Source organism: Prionailurus bengalensis, chromosome C1, assembly GCF_016509475.1.
Source record: "Prionailurus bengalensis isolate Pbe53 chromosome C1, Fcat_Pben_1.1_paternal_pri, whole genome shotgun sequence".
NCBI classification, from domain to species: domain Eukaryota; kingdom Metazoa; phylum Chordata; class Mammalia; order Carnivora; family Felidae; genus Prionailurus; species Prionailurus bengalensis.
The window spans coordinates 203,940,591-203,960,877 of NC_057345.1; the positions used below are offsets into that span (position 1 = coordinate 203,940,591).

The 20,287-nt window shown below is 45.3% G+C and overlaps 1 protein-coding gene across 2 annotated transcripts in view; it reads left to right on the forward strand.

Moving 5' to 3' along the window:
* The window catches only part of LOC122481780 (sterol 26-hydroxylase, mitochondrial), a 34,089-nt gene extending 17,705 nt beyond the window's left edge, over nucleotides 1-16,384 (forward strand). For both annotated transcript variants that reach the window (XM_043577839.1, XM_043577840.1), the window contains exons 2-9: nucleotides 10,208-10,398; nucleotides 13,441-13,640; nucleotides 13,767-13,964; nucleotides 14,130-14,302; nucleotides 15,103-15,269; nucleotides 15,428-15,509; nucleotides 15,590-15,802; nucleotides 15,958-16,384. In XM_043577839.1, the coding sequence (XP_043433774.1) occupies nucleotides 10,208-10,398; nucleotides 13,441-13,640; nucleotides 13,767-13,964; nucleotides 14,130-14,302; nucleotides 15,103-15,269; nucleotides 15,428-15,509; nucleotides 15,590-15,802; nucleotides 15,958-16,077 (1,344 nt within the window). In that variant the 3' untranslated portion in view covers nucleotides 16,078-16,384. The remainder of the gene's footprint in view (nucleotides 1-10,207; nucleotides 10,399-13,440; nucleotides 13,641-13,766; nucleotides 13,965-14,129; nucleotides 14,303-15,102; nucleotides 15,270-15,427; nucleotides 15,510-15,589; nucleotides 15,803-15,957) is intronic.
* Nucleotides 16,385-20,287: the final 3,903 nt, after the last annotated feature.

Below are 20,287 nucleotides of genomic sequence, written 5' to 3' on the forward strand. Positions count from 1 at the left end.
TACAATGAAAAGTTTGGACCTCAGAGGAATTTTCCTAACAGTCTAGGCACGCTGTCAGTGAAACATTTTGAAACCCATCATACATTTTGTATGTAGGAGGAGTTGGCTCATGAGTCTCTCACTCAGAATCACAGAATCACTTTCCCTTTTGTTTTGTCTTTGTTGTCCCACACTTTACAGAAACACAGACCAAAGGGTTTAACACAGGCACTTCAGGAGGTGGGTAGTGGCTGGAAGGTCAGGGATTCCAGGGGCGGGGGGGGACAAGGGGCGGCATGGGGGTGGGGGGCACCTCCACTGGAAAGACAGCTTTGCATTTACTTTCAATTTTCAGTGGCCATTTACTGACAGAGTGGATATAGGACTGTGGGAAGACCGCTGCTCCTCGGCCCTGCCTGCCTTACCTCTCCTACCCTGCTTGGTCCATGCCATCCGCTGGTGGGAGGACCCTTCTCTGCCCTCCAACACACACTTAGGTCGGAGCACGTGCTACTAGATCATGGGTTCTACTTTATCTCTGAACCTGACCATGTGGTCCCAGTTTTCTAGAAGGCCATTATAACTTTACCAGCACCATATTGGGAACCAAAAGTATCGAGTTCACATGTTAGACAAGGCAAAGCCAAGACATAACAGATTTTTCTGGAAAAGATACAGCAGGCCACATTTAGATTTAGACAGTTTATTACTTACATAGAGAGGGACAGAGTGCCTGGGTGGCTCAGTTGGATAAACGTTGGACTCAGCTCGGGTCATGATCTCATGGCTTGTGAGTTCAAGCCCCGTGTTGGGCTCTGTGCTGACAGCTCAGAGCCTGGAGCCCGCTGTGGATTCTGTGTCTCTGTCTCTCTCTGTCCTCCACCCTCACGCTCTATCTCTCTCTCTCTAAAATAAACATTAAAAAAAAGAGAGAGAGACAGTGAAAAGAAGAATCAGCCAAAGGTGCCAGCTCGCCGAGATCCCTGTCCCACACATGCAAAAGGACAGCCCTGAAACTAGAGGGGCCGGATGATTGCAGTGTGAGTTGTGGGATATGTTGAGGTGCCCCTTCTAGACTTCAGCTAGATGGTTTTATTTTCTGCAGCTCTTTTCTGAAGGGGTAGGGCAGAAAGCATACACCTCATCTAAACCCAGAGGAGAATCTGTTGGTCTCCTGACAGCCTCCTAGGGGACACAGGGAGTCAAGTGCTGGGTAGCTTTGTGGTGGCTCCTTGTAGGATTTCTGTCCTCTCGTGTCCTGGGGTGGGTGGTGTCACAGGGCATTGAACTCTGAAGACTCAGGGAAGGCTGGGTTCAAGCCTCCGTGTATATGAGTACAGGCAGAGTCTCACAGTCGGGAGGGTGCCATGGTGGAGCTATCCCCCAACAAAGTGACAAAGCCCATTAGTGTTGGGGCTGGAACTAGAACAAAATCTCCTGCCAAGCAGTCCCTGACCCTTCAACTGATACTGCCAGCTGTGGATGAGATAAAAACACATGACAATGAACAGGCACTTTCTTCCTGCAAAAATTTCTCTTGTTTTTTGGAAAAATCACATAAATATGAGTTATGTGCTAATAGTTTTTGACTAAGTACCACCTGTAAGAGAAAATGTCATTTCAGTGTGGCTGAAGTAATTTGCAGAATATTAAACATTATTCTGCATATATAAATATGTGTTTGTTGTAGAGAAATCAGAAAAGTATACAGACACAAAAAGGAGAAAATCCAAATCTCCCATAATTCCCAAACCCTGCACATGTCACAGTGCCTGTACACATAGGTGCTTCATAAACATTTGTGAAACAAGTACATAAATACACACATAATCTTAGTGGTAAGCATTATCCCTGTTTGCTAATCCTTGGTGAATAGGTTTCTACATTTTCCTCCATGTGTCATCAGTATATGTATGTATGTATATATATATACGTATATATATGCATATATATGTGTGTATATATATATTTTTTAATGAAACTATACCATATACTCTTTTGTAGATGCCCTTTATTAAAAATAAATGTGCATACCTTTTGGGGTCCCTGGGTGGCTCAGTCAGTTAAGTGTCCGACTCTTGATTTTGGCTCAGGTCATGATCTCACAGTTCATGAGAACCAACTTCTCTCTCTCTCTCTCTCTCTCTCTCTCTCTCTCTCTCAAAAATAAAATAAATAAATAAACTTTAAAAAATAAACAAATGGGGGTGCCCGGGTGGCTCAGTCAGTTAAGCGTCTAACTTCTGCTCAGGTCATGATCTCGTGGTTCGTGAGTTCGAACTCCGCGTCGGGCTCAGTGCTGACAGCTCAGAACCTGGAGCCTGCTTCAGATTCTGTGTCTCCCTCTCCCTCTGCCCCTCCCCTGCTTGAGCTCTGCCTCTCTGTCTCTCTCAAAAATAAATAAACATTAAACAAAAAACCACTCAAGTATTTGAAAATAAATTAATTAATAAATATGCATACCTTTCTATATCAACAAGTACACCTATAGCAGTTTTAAATGGCTGACTAGTGTTCTTTTGTATGGCTTCACCAGAATTTGCTGAACTTTATTGTTATATATTTAGATTTTTTTATGTGTAAAAGCTTTGATATATCTATCACTAAATATCATGCCCATCTTTAGAATAAACCCCTAAAATGGAATTATTGGGTAAAAGATTTTGTTCTGGGCTTTGACATGTATTGCCTGCCAAATTGCCCTCTAAGAAAGTTGTAAACACAGTAGTTTTGCATAACAGAGGGCATTCTCAGAGACTGCCCCTGTGTTCTTCCCTGAACAGTTAAACAGACCAACAAATACCCCTCAAAGCTTGATCCCTAGTCCTGGGTTAGGAGTTAACAGTGGAAAGGAAAGGTTGGTCTGGTTCTCTTTCCTCCTTGATCTACAGTTGAGAAAAATTTTGGAACCAAAGAACTGACTCAAGTGGACATTCCTCAGCCTCTTTCCGTTCTTTCTTTTCTGAGGGGCTATTTTTTGTTCACATCAGGTTCTCGCTGAGGCTCTGGAGGTTTTAAATACCAGAAACTTCTAGGCTTTTTTTTTTTGTTGTTGGGGGGAGGGAATTCACATAATACAATTCATCATTTTAAAGTGTACCATTCAGTGGCATTTAGTGTATTTTGAATGTTATGAAATCACTAATTCTAATTTCAAAACTTTTTCAATACCCTAGAAAAACACCCTGTCACCAGTTAATCTCTCCTTTTTGCTCTGTCCTGCTGCCCCTCAGTAATTGTTAATCTGCTTTCTGTCTCTATGGTTTTGCCTATCCAGATAAATCATATAAAAAGGACCATACAGTATATGACCTTTTGTGTCTGGCTTCTTTGACTTAGCACATGTTTTTAAGGTTCATCCAAGTTATAGCATGTATCGTACTTTGTTCCTTTTTATGGATGAATAATATTCCATTTCATGTGTAGACCACAATTTGCTTATCTGCTCATCAATTGATGACATTTGGGTTGTTTGCACCTTTCAGTTATTATGAATAATGCTGCTATAAATATTGGTGTAAAAGTTTCCGTGTGGCATGTTTTCATTTCTCTTGGGCATACACTTAGTAGTGGAATTGCTGAATCATATGGTAATTCAGTGTTTAATTTTTTGGGGACCTGCCAAATGGTTTTCTGTAGCATCTGTACTATTTTTATAATTCCATCAGCAATGTACAAGGGTTTCAGTTTCTTCACCTGCTTACCAACAACTTGTTATTTTCTGTTTTTTGGATTAAGGCCATCCTACTGGGTATGAAATGGTATCTTATTGTGGTGTTGATTTGCATTTCCTTGATGACCAATGATGTTGAACATCTTTTCATGTGCTTATTGGCCACTTGTATTCTCCTTTGGAGAAATGTTAAGTCCTTTGACCATTTTAAAACTGAGCTGCCTTCTTGTTGTTGAGTTCTTTAAGACCTCTTGTATATTCTGGATATTAAACTCTCATCAGATGTATGATTTGCAAATATTTTCTCCCATTCTATAGATTGTCTTTTCACATTCTTGGTAATATCCTATGATGTACAATATTTTAAATTTTTTATGAAGTCTTATTTATCTATTTTTTCTTTTATTGTTCATGCTTTTAGTGTCAAATTTAAGAATCCATTGCCAAATCCAAGGTCATGAAGATTTGCCTCTATATTTTGTTCTAAGAGTTTTATGGTTTTAGGTCTTGTATTTAGGTTGCTGATCCATTTTGAGTTAATTTTTGTATATGGAGTGAGGTAGGAGTCCAACATAATTCTTTTGCACTTGGTTATCTAGTCGTTCCAGCATCATTTGTTGATGAGACTGTTCTTTCCCCACATTGAATGGTCTTGGCACTCTTTACAAAAATCAATTCACCATAGATGGTGGACTCTCAATTCTTGTCCACTGGCCTATATATGTCTGTATCCTTATGCTACTGCCACAGTGTTTTGATTATTGTAGTTTTGTAGTAAGTTTCAAAATTAGGAAGTATAACTCTTCCAACTTTGTTTTTCTTTTTCAATATTTTTGGCTATTCAGGGCCTTTTGCAGTTCCATATGAATTTGAGGATTGATTTTTTCCATTTCTGTAGAAAAGGTCATTGGCATTTTGGTGAAGATTGGATTGCATCTGTAGACCACTTTGGGGATTACTGCCATCTGAACAATATTAAGTCTCCATATCCATGAACATGGGCTATCTTTCCATTTATTTAGTTCTTTGGTTTCCTTCAGCAATGTTTTGTAGTTTTCAATGTACAAGTGTTTCACTTCCTTGGCTAAATTTATTTTTGAGTATTCTATTCTTTTGGATGCTTGTATTAGTTTTCTCTGGCTGCTGTAACAAAATATGACAGACTGGCTGTCTTAAACAATATAAATTTATTGTCTTTAACTTCTGGAGGCTGGAAATCTGAGATCAGGGTGCCAGTAGGTTGATTTCTGGTGACAGCTTTCTTCCTGGCTTGTAGACAGCCACCTTTACCCTGTGTCCTCGCATGGCCTTTTCTTGGTGTGTACTTGCAGAGAGAGAGAGAGAGAATGCTCTCTGATGTCTCTTCTTATGAGGACACTAATCCTATTGGATCAGGGACTCACTCTTATTTAATCTTAATTACTCATTTAGTCTTACTTACTTCCTTAGAGGCCCCATCTCTAAATACAGCCACACTGGGGGACTAGGGCTTTGTATGAATTTTGGGGAAACACAAACATTCAGTCCAAAACAGATCCAATTCTAAATGGGATTATTTTCTTAATTTCCTTTTTGGATTATTTTTCCAGGCTTTTACAACTAATTCCCACTCCTTTGGAGCCACTGTTACTGGTTTCTTGTGAATCTCCTTCTCTGCCTCGCTTCTGTCTGTCACTGTTTGTCTCTCATATTCTTCGTGTTGTCTGCAACTTTTTTCTCCACCTGATTCATTGACATCTGCTAAATATTGTCTAAAATGTGTGTAGTGGTATGTCAAGGCAACATGGGAGGTAGTTAAGAAGTATGGGGGCGCCTGGGTGGCTCAGTCTGTTAAGCGGCTGACTTCAGCTCAGGTCACGATCTCACGGTCCGTGAGTTCGAGCCCCGCACCAGGCTCTGTGCTGACAGCTCAGAGCCTGGAGCCTGTTTCAGATTCTGTGTCTCCCTCTCTCTCTAGCCCTCCCCCATTTATGCTCTGTCTCTCTCTGCTTTTCAAAAATGAATAAATGTTAAAAAAAAAAAAAAGAAGACTGCAATTATAAGAAGTATGACATCATTCCTGACCTAGAAGATTTTCAATCTAGTTGAAGAGACAAGACTTAACTAGGGAGCAACTTATAAGCATATGTAATCAAATTCTCAACTGTGTGGCTCATACACTGAGATGTAAACTCTCTAAGGGTAGCTGTTCCTGCTGTGCACACAGCTGTATCCCCAGGCCCTAGATAAGTATAGGAAGAACAGGATATGAGCTCAATAAATAAATGTTGAGTGAATTCATCACTCTCCCCCTTTGGAGTCTCACTTGGTGGAAGCTACCCCTCCCATTCATCCTGGAAGATGATCCCTAGGGGACTCTGTTCTGCAAAGTGGCACTTGGACAGGATCTATCTGAGAACGTTGGGGCTCTCTAACTGGCTCAGGTTACGGCCTAATGGTAGGTTCACAGACATAGCACACTCTTTCAGCAAGTATTATGGTGTCTTTCTAAAATAAGTTCCTACATAAATAGATCCTTGTTCAGTTCCACTGAGTAAACTGAGAAGAGGAATATGAAGGAAGAGGAAAGAAAGCATGGCCTATGCAAAGGGGGAAATGCCTCAGAAACTTCCAAGCTGACAGCCAGGAAGAGGTGCCAGAGGTTTTGGATTCCAGAGAAGAAGCTGGTCCCCAAGTAAATGGTTGTTGATCTAGTCTTTTAAAACATGACTTTTTTTTTTTTCTGATTCTAAGATCATGGTAGAAAATCTGAAAAAAAAAAATCACAGTATAAAGAAGAAAGTAACCTATCTATAAACCATGACTCAGAGATTACCAGTAGCTGCATTTTAAAAAAATGTTTGTTTGTTTGTTTGTTTGTTTATTTATTTATTTATTTATTTATTTATTTATTTATTTATTTATTTTGAGAGAGAGAGAGAAAGAGCACAGAGGAAGGACAAAGAAAGAGGGAGAGAGAGAAAATCCCAGACAGGCTCCACACTGCCACTGCAGAGCCCGATGTGGGGCTTGAACTCAAAAACTGGGGAGATCATGACCTGAGCCAAAACTAAGAGTTGGATGCTTAACTGACTGAGCCATCCAGGCGCCCCACCTCTATTTGCATTTTTATGAAACTGTAACATGTAATTGTATTTGAACTTAACACAAAGAGAAAAAACCCAAACTGTAGATAAGTATTTCTTCAAAATGAGGTATTGTTTCTTAAGAAGAGTCCTCTAAAATTAAAGCATTAAGACTCATATTAAAAGGTTGGGGTTGGGACGCCTGGGTGGTGCAGTCGGTTAAGCGTCCGACTTCAGCTCAGGTCACGATCTCGCGGTCCGTGAGTTCGAGCCCCGCGTCAGGCTCTGGGCTGATGGCTCAGAGCCTGGAGCCTGCTTCCGATTCTGTGTCTCCCTCTCTCTCTGCCCCTCCCCCGTTCATGCTCTGTCTCTCTCTGTCTCAAAAATAAATAAACGTTAAAAAAAAAAAAAGGTTGGGGTTACAAAACAACAACAACAACAACAAAAAGGTTGGGGTTATTGTGGAGGTTCTCGACCTGGGGTGATTTTGCCTCCCTGGGGACATTTTGGCAATGTCTGGAGATGTTTTTGGTTGTTACAGCTTTGAGGGCAGGGAGATGCTAGTGGGTGAAAGCCAAGGATACTGCTAAACATCCTAAAATGCACAGGACAGTCCACCACAACAAAGAATCATCCAGCCCCAAATGTCAATAGTGCCGTGAGGAACCCTGGTTTATTGCATAGTTACGTTGGTTTTAAATAGTATATATTTTTACTTATTTTTTTATTAAAAAATTTTAATGTTTGTTTATTTGTTATTTATTTATTTATTTATTTTTGAGAGAGAGAGAGAGCGAGAGAGAGCGCAACAGGTGGAGCAGCAGAGAGAGAGGGAGACACAGAATCCGAAGTAGGTGCCAGGCTCTGTGCTGTCAGCACACAGGTCTCGAACCCACAAACTATGAAATCATGACCTGAGCCAAAATCTAACGCTTAACTGACTGCGCCACCCAGGTGCTCCAATAGTATGTATTTTTAAAGGACCTAAGTTTGTTTGTAGTTCGATGGAGCAAGTGGTTGAGAACCATCTAGGTGGTCTGAGTTTGAATTCAGACTCTTCTACTTCCCAGTAAAGTGACCTTGGGCAACCTCTTTGGGCCTAACTTTCCTCTTTTATGAAATTGTGGTAATGTTACACCCCCCTCATACAGCGGTAGTGAGGACTGAATTTCTAACGTAAGTGTTTGGAATAGCGTCTGTTTTATGCTAAGCTCCGTGGAAATATTTACTATTATTATCATTATTATTATGTGATTAATACTTTTTTTAAGTTTATTTTTGAGAGAAATAGTGTGTGCACAAGTGGGGGAAGGGCAGAGAAAGAGGGAGAGTGAGAATCCCAAGCAGTCTCCGTGCTGTCAGTGCAGAGCCCCGTCACAGGGCTCGATCTCACGAACCATGAGATCATGACCTGAGCCAAGATCAAGAATTGGATGCTTAACCGACTGAGCCACCCAGGCACCCCTGTCATTAATATCTTAAATAAACCAACTGGAATCACAAATTAAAACTTATGTTTAAGATAATTCTCCTAAAGAATTCAGTAGAGAAAAACAGACATATAAGTACTTTTACAAAATGGAACCTTATAAATCTAAGGAGTATATACATGAATTGAGAGGTTTGATCAGCCTTTCCCGCTTTCTGGAATTACCTGGTCAGTGGCAGATGACTCATTGTTTTGCAATACACTTTCTTTTTTTCCCTTTAGATTAAAAATACTTGAATTCATAGGGTACCTGGGTGGCTCAGTTGGTTGAATGTCCAACTCTTGATTTTGGCTCAGGTCATGATACCAGAGTCATGTGTTTGAGCCCTGAGTCAGGCCCCACACTGTGGAGCCTGCTCAAGATTCTCTCTCTCCCTCTGCCTCTCTCCCCCACTCACACTTTCTTTCTTTCTCTCTCTAAAATAAAAAAAAATCAAAATTTTGAATTCATTCTCATAGTTCAAAGCTCAAAACGATATGACAGGATATACATTGTGCAATCTTGCCTCTCACTGCTGTCCCCTCCACCTGCCCCATCAGTAGTCACTTTAATTAGTTTCTGATATGACCCAATATTTCTTTATAAAAGCAAGTGCAAATGCTGTATATTCTAATTTAGCCCCCCTTTCTTAGACAGAAGATATCATACTTTTCCATTTAACAATCTACTTTGGTTATGTATATTTCTTTTCCATTTAACAATCTACTTTGGTTATGTATATTTCTGTATTACAATCCAACTTTTCATATTACTACACAAGGAGCTGATTCATCCTTTTTAAAGGTGACATAGTATTCCATTATGTAGACTTCCCATACTTTGTTTATAAATGTATTTGTAATTTCTATAAATGTTAGCAAATTGTCCTCCATGTAGGTTTGTGTAATTTTAGACTCCCACCAGCAATGTACAAATATGCCTGTTTCTCTCCAGGAATCCCTGTAGTTTACACACAATCATCTGTTCAAAATCATACCACGCTGGTAGGCATTACTGGGAGGTGAAGGTGGAAACAAAACTAAATAGATGTCGGGGGGGTTGTCAAGGCTGTATTCCTAGGAACTGACAGAATCGGCTGTTAGTTCGGGGTGGATTCTGGGCAACTGGGTAATATATTGAGGGCAATTAGGTCGCATTGGTCCTAGGAGAATCTAGTTTTTAACACCAATAGTAAAACACAGTAAGAAACCACTATGTTTCAAATTCTTTAAGTTTGTGGGTGTTAACTTAGCCAGTAAATTTAGTGTCAGTGTTTGTGGATTCTTTTTAAGTTTTACCTCCAAAACTCAAAGTATACTTATTTTCCCCCTCATTTCCAGCACCTATAAAAACATTACACCAATGCCAGTTTCACAGATGCAATGGGTACCGATTGTCAAGTGCTTTAGAAATTCTAAGATAAAATAGTTGATCATTATTTTACTGAGCAGCTAAAAACTTTTTTGTTAAAAATAAATTCATACCACATACCTTCATATTTTAATCTTGACTTTCTTTCTCAGCTTCTTGTTTTTCCTGGAGTTTCTATTGTGTTTCTTTTTTCTCACTGAATACATGAGGTATTTATCTTTATCTCATTGAAAGCAAGCTGCAGTAGATTTAAATGCTTCTTTGAAGAAGCCAGAAGCCATAGGTATTCTATTATACCTCACTAAAGGGTTCAGTTTCTCTAAAACCTTGGACCCCATATGTTTATACCTCAAAACATACCCCGTTTACCACATCCCATGTTTCTAAAATCTCGCTTCTCCAAGGACCTCAATTCTCCCAGTTCTGCCAGATACTCATTGCTCTGAATATTCTAACTCCTGTGTGCTCATTTTTTTTCCAGTGTTCTTTCAGAACCACAGGCCATCCTAGTGCCTACCTCCTTTAAAATTTGCTTTTGCCCATCCCACTTGCTCTGGTGTGATTATCAGATACTCCCCCATCCCATCTCCTCTCTAGTAAATGCCTACCTGGATGGGCCATGGTTATTCAGCTTTCATTGACCCCCACAGATGCTGAACAAGACCAAGTATGGTCCAATGTGGGTAACCCGCCTAGGGCCTCAGATGTATGTGAACCTGGCCAGTGCCCCACTCCTGGAGCAAGTGATGCGGCAAGAGAGCAAGTACCCAGTACGGAACGACATGGAACTATGGAAGGAGCACCGGGACCAACAGGGCCTGGCTTATGGGCCCTTCACCACGTGAGCTGGGGCCTAAAGGGACTGGTACAAGGCCTCAGAGGGCCAGGCCCAAGGGCAATGGCATTGGGAAGCCACGGGATGATGGGCAGGGTAGGCTCTCCCTTCATCCTCTGAGCCTGATACTCAGTCTAGAAAGCTGGTTGGGATGGGCTGAAGCCCAGCGGCCATTCATTGTCTTTTCCACTAATGTATTTTATGACTTTGGACAAATGAATAATTTCTCCTTCCTTGGCCGTATGTTTCTTATATGTAAAATGGGAAGTTTGGGGTAGAATGCCTCCACGCTCTCTCTAGGACCTTTCCAGCCCCATTATTCTACATTATGGTTGAAGATATCGCAACGTGAGCCATAATCTATGTGTGTTGAAAAAACATTGTCACCATATTAATTAGGAAGGCTGAATTTGACTTTAAAAATATTTCCTAAATTATGTATTATAGGTTTGTTGTTGCATATAACTTTCACAGGTGCTCTCCATACGTAGAAACAGATGTGGGTTTCAGCCTTGAAGTTACACCCAGAAAAGTTAAGATTATTTTGACAGTGACAAATTCGAGGACGGGCTGAATATGTTATATACGCATATGCCAATTGAAGTAAACAATCGAGAATCATTGGCGATGAACCATTCCCAGTGTCACAGGTTGTAACTGGGTATATTACAGGGTTTTTTAAAATCGTTTTTCATTTTAATTCCAGTACAGTTAACATACAGTGTTATATTAGTTTCAGGGGTACAAATAGTGCTTCTACAATTCTATACATTACTCAGTGCTCACCATGATAAATGTAGTCTTTAATCCCCATCACCTCTTTCACCCTGTGACAGGTTTCATTTTGCTATGGTATGTTAACAGAGCTCCAAAGTAATGAACGACTTTTATTTTCCCTAGTTGCTTGACATCTCATGCTTTCGACATTTCTTAAGAGACGAGAGTTGATCCTGGCGGTGGTTGTGGTAATGGCACCAAGGATAGTAGCTAACTATGTGTTTGTGACGTGCCAGGTATCAGGCTAGTCTCTTTACATTTATTATCTCACCTTATCCTCACAAGCCCATGAAGTAGATAGTATTATAATCGCCATTTTACAGATGAAGAAACTGAAGCCTAGAGAGGTTTTACATCGCTTGCCACTGGCGAACGAGATCTCTCCGATTCTGGAATTCAAGAAATTAATGCCTTGATACTTTTGGAAAGGAAGCAAACTGGTGAGAGGGTGCATTTCATCTGCCTTTGATGCCCATACGTCCATTCTCCCATCACATGTGGTTTTTTTCCACCCCTTTTTCCTGGTTCCTTCACAGGTAGACAGTTTTAGAACTTCCAACAATTACTGAGCCCTTTGCTCGAAGTTCTGGGAAGAGAACAGAGAAGGCCTATGTTTCAAGAGCTCTTTAACTTGATGTCTGACCCCGAGGGCAAGATTTGGGTCTTGGGTTTTTGCCAGGTCAGGCCACCACTGGAATTGGTGGCTCAAGATCTAGAATTGGAGCCGGATGTTATGTGCACCCCTTTGTCACCTGTTTTTAATTTTTTACTCTAAAGCCAGTTTCCTAGTTATATTGTACCATATACATGTATTTTAAAGCTATTTTACTAACCAATGATAAGTTCTTTTTTGTTTTAGCGTATATATGTGCATAAGTACATAAATATATATTTTTTTACATCTCATTCTATGAAACATTGTCTTCCCAAGAAATATTTTAACAACCGCAAAAATGTTCTCATTTAAGTTCCGCAAATCTGATCGCTACTATTGGGAGAATTTTTTACTCTCAGAGAAACCCTACAGCCTGAAGTTCCAATACATGAGTCTACTCTGGCTTTCATTTCTTTGTCAGCAACACTTTTAGTTGATCTTTTTGCAGGGTTTCCCAACATAATAAAGAAAACTCCTGGGGTTTCAGGTTCATTTAAATAAATAATTTTCTAAAATTAAAAAAATAAACCCCGATTCTTGCCATAAGCCTTTTTAGCGTCTGTCTTTTTAAATACCATATTGGTTTTTAAAATTCAAAAGTAATACTTACTGTAAGATTTCCAATGATGAAATATTGTCTGCCTACCTCCCACTCCCATCCCATTCTTCCAAGTAATCCTGACAGTTTGGTGGGTCCTTCTTCTCTACTCTATGTGGAAACATGTGGATACACATACGGATATTTAGGATTTCCTTTCCTCCTCGTAAAATTGGACCATATTGTACTTATTACTCTGCAACTAGCTTTTAAAAACTTGGCCCATACCCAGCTTTCTTAGGAGAGGTAACAGGTTTGGGGAACAGCTGCGGGTGGGGACAGTTCCTGAGCATGAAGCCCCGCTGTGGGAAGCATGGTCCCACCCTCGTGAGCATCCCTGTCTAACCAGGATGGGGACACAACCCCCTACTGGATGCCCATAGCAGGAGGGGCTGGGGCACCCGCCTGGTGGGTCTCCCTGTCCCTTAGACCCACTGAGTCAAGCAGAGCATGAAGGTCCAGAATCTGAGCATCCCAGGAACCCTCATTTGTTCCTCCTTTCTTCCTCATCCGCCACAGAGGACTGGAACCATCGGAGTTCCTCCTCATTTCACATACAGAAGATTCTGGAGTTGTAGCATCCTAAGATAATCAGAGTCGACATTCCTTAAGCATTCGCCATGTGCCAGGCTCTGATCTAAGCACTGTAGTTGTCCAAACAACCCTACTAAGATAGGCACGCTTATTATTCCCTTTTTATGGAAGGGGAAACTGAGGCACAGAGGCGTTAAGTCACCTGCCTAAGGTCACTCAGCCAGTAATCATCAGACCTGTGACTTGACCCCAGGGAGTCTGGTTCCAGATGCCCATCTTGACTACTCCCACGATGGTATAGTGAGATTCTGAAGTTTTGTGATTCCAAGATTCTGTCATTTGAAATTCGGTGATTCTGTAATTCTAAGTCTAGGAGTCTGAGATTTTCCTAGACCCTGTTGAGGTCTCGGGGCAGGGGGAAGACCCCATCTAATCTAACCTCCATCAGCTGCTTACAAGTGTGTGGTTCCTCCATCCTCCACAGGGAAGGACACCACTGGTACCAGCTACGCCAAGCTCTGAACCAGCGGATGCTGAAGCCCAGTGAGGCTGCGCTCTACACCGATGCTCTGAATGAGGTGATTGACGACTTCCTGGCCCACCTGAACCATCTTTTGGCAGAGAGTGCCTCAGGGGACCACGTGTCTGACATGGCTCACCATTTCTACTACTTTGCCTTGGAAGGTACCCTTGTGGGGACAGGGGCTGGGCGGGCAGGGGCCAGAGGCAGGTCGTGTTCCCTCTCCTCAAGCCCCCTGGATTCTGGGTGCCATGACACCACCTCTTGTGATGGCCTTTGTGCACTGCCAGCTATTTGCTACATCCTGTTTGAGAAACGTATTGGCTGCCTGGAGCGACCCATCCCCCAGGACACCGTGGCCTTCGTCAGATCTGTTGGGCTCATGTTCCAGAACTCACTCTATGTCACCTTCCTCCCCAAGTGGAGCCGTTCCTTGCTGCCTTTCTGGAAGCGATATCTGGATGGTTGGAACACCATCTTCTCTTTCGGTGAGGAGGCCAGGGAGGGAGGTTGTGGGTGGGTTCCAGGGTCTGTGCGTCAGCAGTCTGTCCCAGGACTCCCTACCTCATGCTTCCGGCTGTCAGAGTGGCTCTTGGTCCTGGGAGATCATGGCTTTTGACCTTGTCCTCCTCTGTTCTCCATTGTCTCTGTAGGGAAGAAGCTGATTGATCAGAAACTCAAGGAGATAGAGACCCAGCTGCAGAAAAGTGGGCCAGATGAAGTGCAGATATCTGGCTACCTGCACTTCCTGCTCACCAGAGGACAGCTCAGTGCTCATGAGGTCATGGGCAGCCTGCCCGAGCTGCTCCTGGCTGGCGTAGACACGGTGCGTGAGGGGGGCCAGCAAGGAGACCGGGGGCTCCCAGCTCCTGTCCTGAACCAATTCCCCATTACCCTCATCTGAGCCTGACCTTCGTTCCTCCAGGTACCTGCTTCTCTTTCTGTGTCACAGATGTAGAGCTAGAAGGAAAACAGGGAGGTCCTTCATCCCGGCAGAGGTGGGCAGGAAATGGTTCTTTTTCGTTTGTTTTTTATTTATTATTTTTATTTGAGAGAGAGAGAGCCTGCATGTGAGCAGTGGAGAGGGAGAGAGACAGAGACAGAGAGAGAGAGAATCTTAAGCAGACTCCACACACAGCACAGAGCCTGATGTGGGGCTTGATCCCGCAACTCTGGGATCATAACCTGAGCAGAAATCAAGAGTCGGACACCCAACTCGACTGAGCGATCCAGGCGCTCTGGGCATGGTTCTTTTGTAAGAGGGATCCCATCGCCTCCTGGAGCCTCTCTTGGCCAGCTAGGAAGTCACATCTCACATCTATTTGAGATGCAATTTAAGCAGAGAGCTCGACCACAAGCGCCTTCTTGGTCAGACTCTGCATTCCTTTTGTCACGGGGGGTTGCCCTCTGTTACGGTTTCCTTGTTGTTAGAACGTGATTCTCCATCATATGGGTCCTCATCCTGCCGTGGAGTCACATGGAGGGTCCCCATGAGCCCGTGTCTCTTTCTGCCATGCTCGCGGCAAATTCATTTTTCCGCGCACGCTCACTCACACTCCCCCCACTACCTAACTAGCCTTTTTCCTAGAAATCCCTCCTCACTTTATCTCTCCCTCTGCCTCCCAGACATCCAACACAATGACGTGGGCCCTGTACCATCTTTCAAAGAACCCAGAGATCCAGGCTGCCTTGCATAAGGAAGTGGTGGGCGTGGTACCCCCCGGGCACGTGCCCAAGTACAAGGACTTAGCACACATGCCCCTGCTCAAAGCTGTGCTTAAGGAGACCCTGCGGTAGGTTGCGGTTCCCAGGAGCACAGGGTCTGTGCAGAGGAGGACTCAGAGACAGGAGTCGGAAGTGGGGGCTGCTGGGCTGGCGCTAGGGCCAGGGGTGAGATGGGAAGAAGGGCCTGGGGCACCAGAGGTGAACCTGTGCTTTCTTTTCCCTGCAGCCTTTACCCCGTGGTCCCCACGAACTCCCGGGTCATCACGGAAAAGGAAATCGAAGTCGGTGGCTTCCTCTTCCCCAAGAACGTGAGTGGGGCTGAAGAGCTGGGGCTCCCAGGGCTGCCCTGCGGCCCTAAGCTGATGGGCTGCCCCTTCTCGCTCCGCAGACCCAGTTTGTGTTCTGTCACTATGTGGTGTCCCGTGACCCTGACATCTTCCCTGAGCCAGAGAGCTTCTGGCCCTACCGCTGGCTGAAGAAGAGCCAGCCTGCTACCCCTGGGGTCCAGCATCCATTTGGCTCTGTGCCCTTTGGCTATGGGGTCCGGGCTTGCCTGGGTCGCAGGATTGCGGAACTGGAGATGCAGCTGCTGCTGTCAAGGGTGAGTGGGGGAGAGGCTGGAGGGCTGAGTGGGCCAGGGAGGGCTGATGGAGGCCGTGGGGAGGAGCGGAAGGGCAGCACAGGGAGGGAGCGTGTAGCGGAGGGCGGGGGACGGAGATCGCGGATCCTAAGGCCCATGTGTGTTTTACCTCCCAGCTGATCCAGCAGTATGAGGTGGTCCTGGCCCCCGAGACGGGGGAGGTGAGGAGCGTGGCCCGCATCGTCCTGGTTCCCAATAAGAAGGTGGGCCTGCGTTTCCTGCAGAGACAGTGCTGAGCTGGGCCCGGGCCTTCCTGGAGCAGCCCCCTTCTCTCTCTCTCTCTCTCTCTCTCTCTCTCTCTGGCACAGTAATTTCTGGCCACTGCTGTGTCTCAGACGAGAGGCTCCCAGACGCCAGCGGTCCAAGACATTGTACTTTCTGTAGAACCCTGAGCTTTGGCCACTTTTATAATTTTGAACGTTTCCTTCTCAGATAAAAGGCCACTTCTCCCCCCCCCGCCCTCCTCCCCCGCCCCCCCGCCGGCAGTCACATGGCTATCTTTGGAAAAAATATAGAATAAAGGGACTTTTATTGATAATTGGAGACCTTTGTCATTCTTTTTGATGACCCAGCATCTGACCCCCTTTCTGTGTGTGGGGAACACCGTGTCCCCACTTAAGGATCTTGTGGGAGGCGGAGCCATCTCCCTCCATGGAAAATGAGAACACCTGTGTTTTCCTGGACCTCACACAGAGGCCTTGTCTTCATGCGCTGTTGGCCAAGGCCCTGCCCGAGAAGGATCTGCAGAACAATCCTCCGGGCACCAAGAGGGGCACCGTCTTTTGAACAGAAGTGCTTTGATAGGGGTAATGAGGTGCCACAAACATGGATGAAGGCGTGCTAGGCTGGATCTCCAGGAATGACTCCTGGGACGGCCCTGGGGCACTCAGCCTGGGATGCGTCACACTGGCCGCCCTCGGGAGGACGAGTGCTGGGAAGCTATCGCTACAACTGCGGGCCCTATGCTACTCCTCGTCTCCCAGGTCAGGGCTGGTGGGGGTGGGTGGGGGATGGGGAGGTGGGCAGTAGCCTCCCCGCCCCCACTCCTGGCCCCCATGACCGCCGCCTCGCTCCCACCTTCCGTGTGCCTCACATACAACCGAGAGGCTGGAGCTCGAGCTGCAAGAGAACACGGGGATGGTAGTTTTTAGTTTTCCAGCCTCTTCCGTGCAGGAAGCCAACCAGAGGGAAAGCACGTTGGCACGGAGACTCGGGAGTACCGGGGGCTGGAGAAGGCAATGAGGCCCAGCCCCCGTTGTAAATTCCTGCTGGGTCATAGAAAACTAAAATCAAATTTCTTCTGTTTGTGAGGATAAAGAAAGTCATATCATTGCCCTTATTAAAATCCTTCAGAGGCTTCCCTCAGGCATGAAGCAAAGTCCAAAGTCCTTATCATGGCTTAGAAGACTCTGGCACCCTGCCCGCCACCCCCACTCCCTGCCCAGACACCCTTTCCACAGCTGAACCCCAACTCCTTGTATTTGCCTGAGCACGTTATGCTCTTTCTGGCCTCAATATTTGGTTCTTCGTGTCCCCTCTTCTTGGAACAGTGTCTTCACCAACTGCCACGTCATCCCAGAGAACTTGCCCTTCCTTAGGGCTCAGCTCAAATGTCACTGCCTTTGAAAAGCCTCCCCTGACCTCTCTGGGGGGAGCACAAGCACTTCCTCTGTGCTCTCCCCACCTCCCCACCCACATGAGAGAACTGAGCGTTCAACCCGTTCACCTTGTTGGAGACCCCACGGTCTCCCCCACCAGCTGTGCACCCACCAGAGGGCACAAACCAAGTTCCTTTCAGTTTGGAGCCCAGTGAGCAACTCTGTGTCTAGCATCTAGGAGGCGATTAAAAAATGTTTGTTAAATGAGAAGAGGCTGGGATGGTAGGCAGGGGAAGGAAGAAGAGGGGAGGATACAGAGCTTTCTGTATGGAACGATCTGGAGAGAACTGGGAGGAATTCCTGACTCTGAGGGCATAGCTGTCTGCCACCTGTGCAGGGATCCACCTGTGAACGGTCCCTATAAATGCAGAGAATGGGGGCTGGGCTCGGGGCAGGGGGTGGGGTGCGAGACTTCTGTCACCAGGTCACTCAGCAACTTCTGCCTTTTCCAGTGTCTGCTCCTTCAGACCACGGGGGGGCTGGGGTCTCGAGGACTCTGAGCTGCCCACATAAGTCACAGGGAAGTGTTGTCACAGTGAGGCTCCCCGATTATCCACCCTGACCTGACTGCGAGGAAAGAACAATAGGAATTAGGATAATTATGGATAAGTGGACATTAATTCAGCACAGGAGATACGCTCTTGACCGAAAACAATGTGCACATCTCATTACTCCCTTTCCAGCTAATTTGAACTTGTTGGATCCAATTAGAATCCATATTTTTGGGTAAGACTTTAAGGAATCAGCTTGTCTTCTTCTTCTTCTTTTTTTAATGTTTATTTATTTATTTTTGAGAGAGAGAGACAGAGAGAGACAGAGAGGGAATGAATCCCAAGCAGGCTCCATGCCGTAAGCACAGATCTCATGGATCGTGAGATCGTGACTTGAGCTGAAATCGAGTCAGGTGCTTAACTGGCTGAGCCACGCAGGTGCCCCTTGACATCAGCTTGTCTTCTTAAACATTTATGCAGCACTCCCAGGAGTAAAAATAGACTGAGTACCCAATATTTTCTGGCTGTCTACATGCTCGTGTTCTACAGATGTTTTAGCTCTTGATGTATCTTGGCTCATTAATATTTGTTCAGTTCTAGCTCATTATTTGTGATTCCAGATGTAAGGTGCACGTCCAATACAAATTCTGACAGTTGTCGTCAGGGGATGGACATAACGTAACGCTGTGCTGAATTCTTCTGTATTTGCACATGTTTGTAAGGCTAGCGAGAATGCCAGCAAATCGTGTATCTTCTACCTTGTGCCCCTGCTTTCAGCCAGCTCTTCTTGTAGATCTTGGTCATAACAAATAATATAGATGCCATAGGGCAACAGACAATTTTCCTAATTATGGAAATGAGGCGCCTGTATTTCTCAGCAAGCTATCGTGCCCATCACGTGTTATGCATCGCAAGCCTCTAGTTTCTACAAAAAAATACAGTTGCCCTGGTCGCACCCCCCCAAGTCAGGAAATTAGCATCTCTCTAGGAACGGAGCCCTGGCATTACCATCTTATAAAGCTCCCCTGGGGATCCTGTGGCACAGCCAGGGTTGATAACTGCTGAGGTGATGTGAGATGATGAGAGAGGTGGATGAGAGTCCGGCCTGGAGGTCACAGAACCTCAGAGGGGCCTCGGGGGTCAGGGCAGGAGTCGGGGGCATGGAGGCAATGATGCCTGCACCATCTGGCCAGCCCCGGGTTCCTAGGTATGAACAGAGGAGCCAGCAGAGTGGCTGGCCTTCATACGTTTATTCAGAGTTGGGGCGGGAGTAGTCCCCATGGCAACCCTTTGCCTCTTTTCTGGCAGCCATGATGCAGGAGGGCTGTCAGGAACTGAGGGTTGGGGAGAAGGGCCCAAGGGGTAACTGTTGGGTCCTCAGAATGGTGGGCCCAGGAGGTTGGAGACCTATCTACTCTTGGGGGGGAGCAGGAAGGGGAGAGAGTGATTTCCTCAGGCTGCCCTTTCCACCTAACGCCTGGGCTGACCTGACGGTCTGCTCACGCAGAGCAACCTGGGTCACCACCTCAAAGGACTGACCCTGCTACACATTCCCTACAGTCGGCTGCAGCAGGAGGCAGCCTGCCCCAGGCTCCCCAAGGTTGTCACTTGAGACAGGCCCAGAGAAGCACCCCCATCCTCCCACTTGAGCCCAAGGCCCAGGACCTTCCCAGGCAGGGCCAGAGCAGAACCAGCACTGACCCATGGGTTATGGCAAAGTCAGAAACAGAAGATGCATGTCTGTGAGAAAATGCCTTCTTTTACTGCCTGACTCATCAAGCACAAATGTCTCCACTCTGTTGCTCTGTGAGGTAAATGTGGTGGGATCATATTTTAGAAATATTAACCTCTCCTCTCCCCACTGGATAGCAGACAGCGTCCACTGCCACAGGGGAGGGATGACATAACCGAAGCCTGGCCTTGGCTTTGGAATTTCCAAAGCCTGACCCTCAAGGCAGGTGGCAAGAACTCAAGACACATGCAGTGAACTTGGAAGAATGGATGACGGGTTAGAGAAAAAGGCCCCACTGGTGAAGATTCCATAGGTTGGTGGGGGGTGGGGAGGCAAAGAGACTAGACATTTCTGGGGCCCCTGAGAAGGGAGCTGTGTCTGAAGGGAGGAGGTGAATATGATAAATACCCCAGAGAGGTTTGGAAATGATAAGGAGATGATAAGATCCCTGTGCCCTATGTTTCCAGGGTAGGGGCTAAACACACACACATACACACACACACACACACAGCAAAGCTCAGCGCAGAACAGATCACTTGCTGTCCGCCTGAGCAGATGTGCTTGG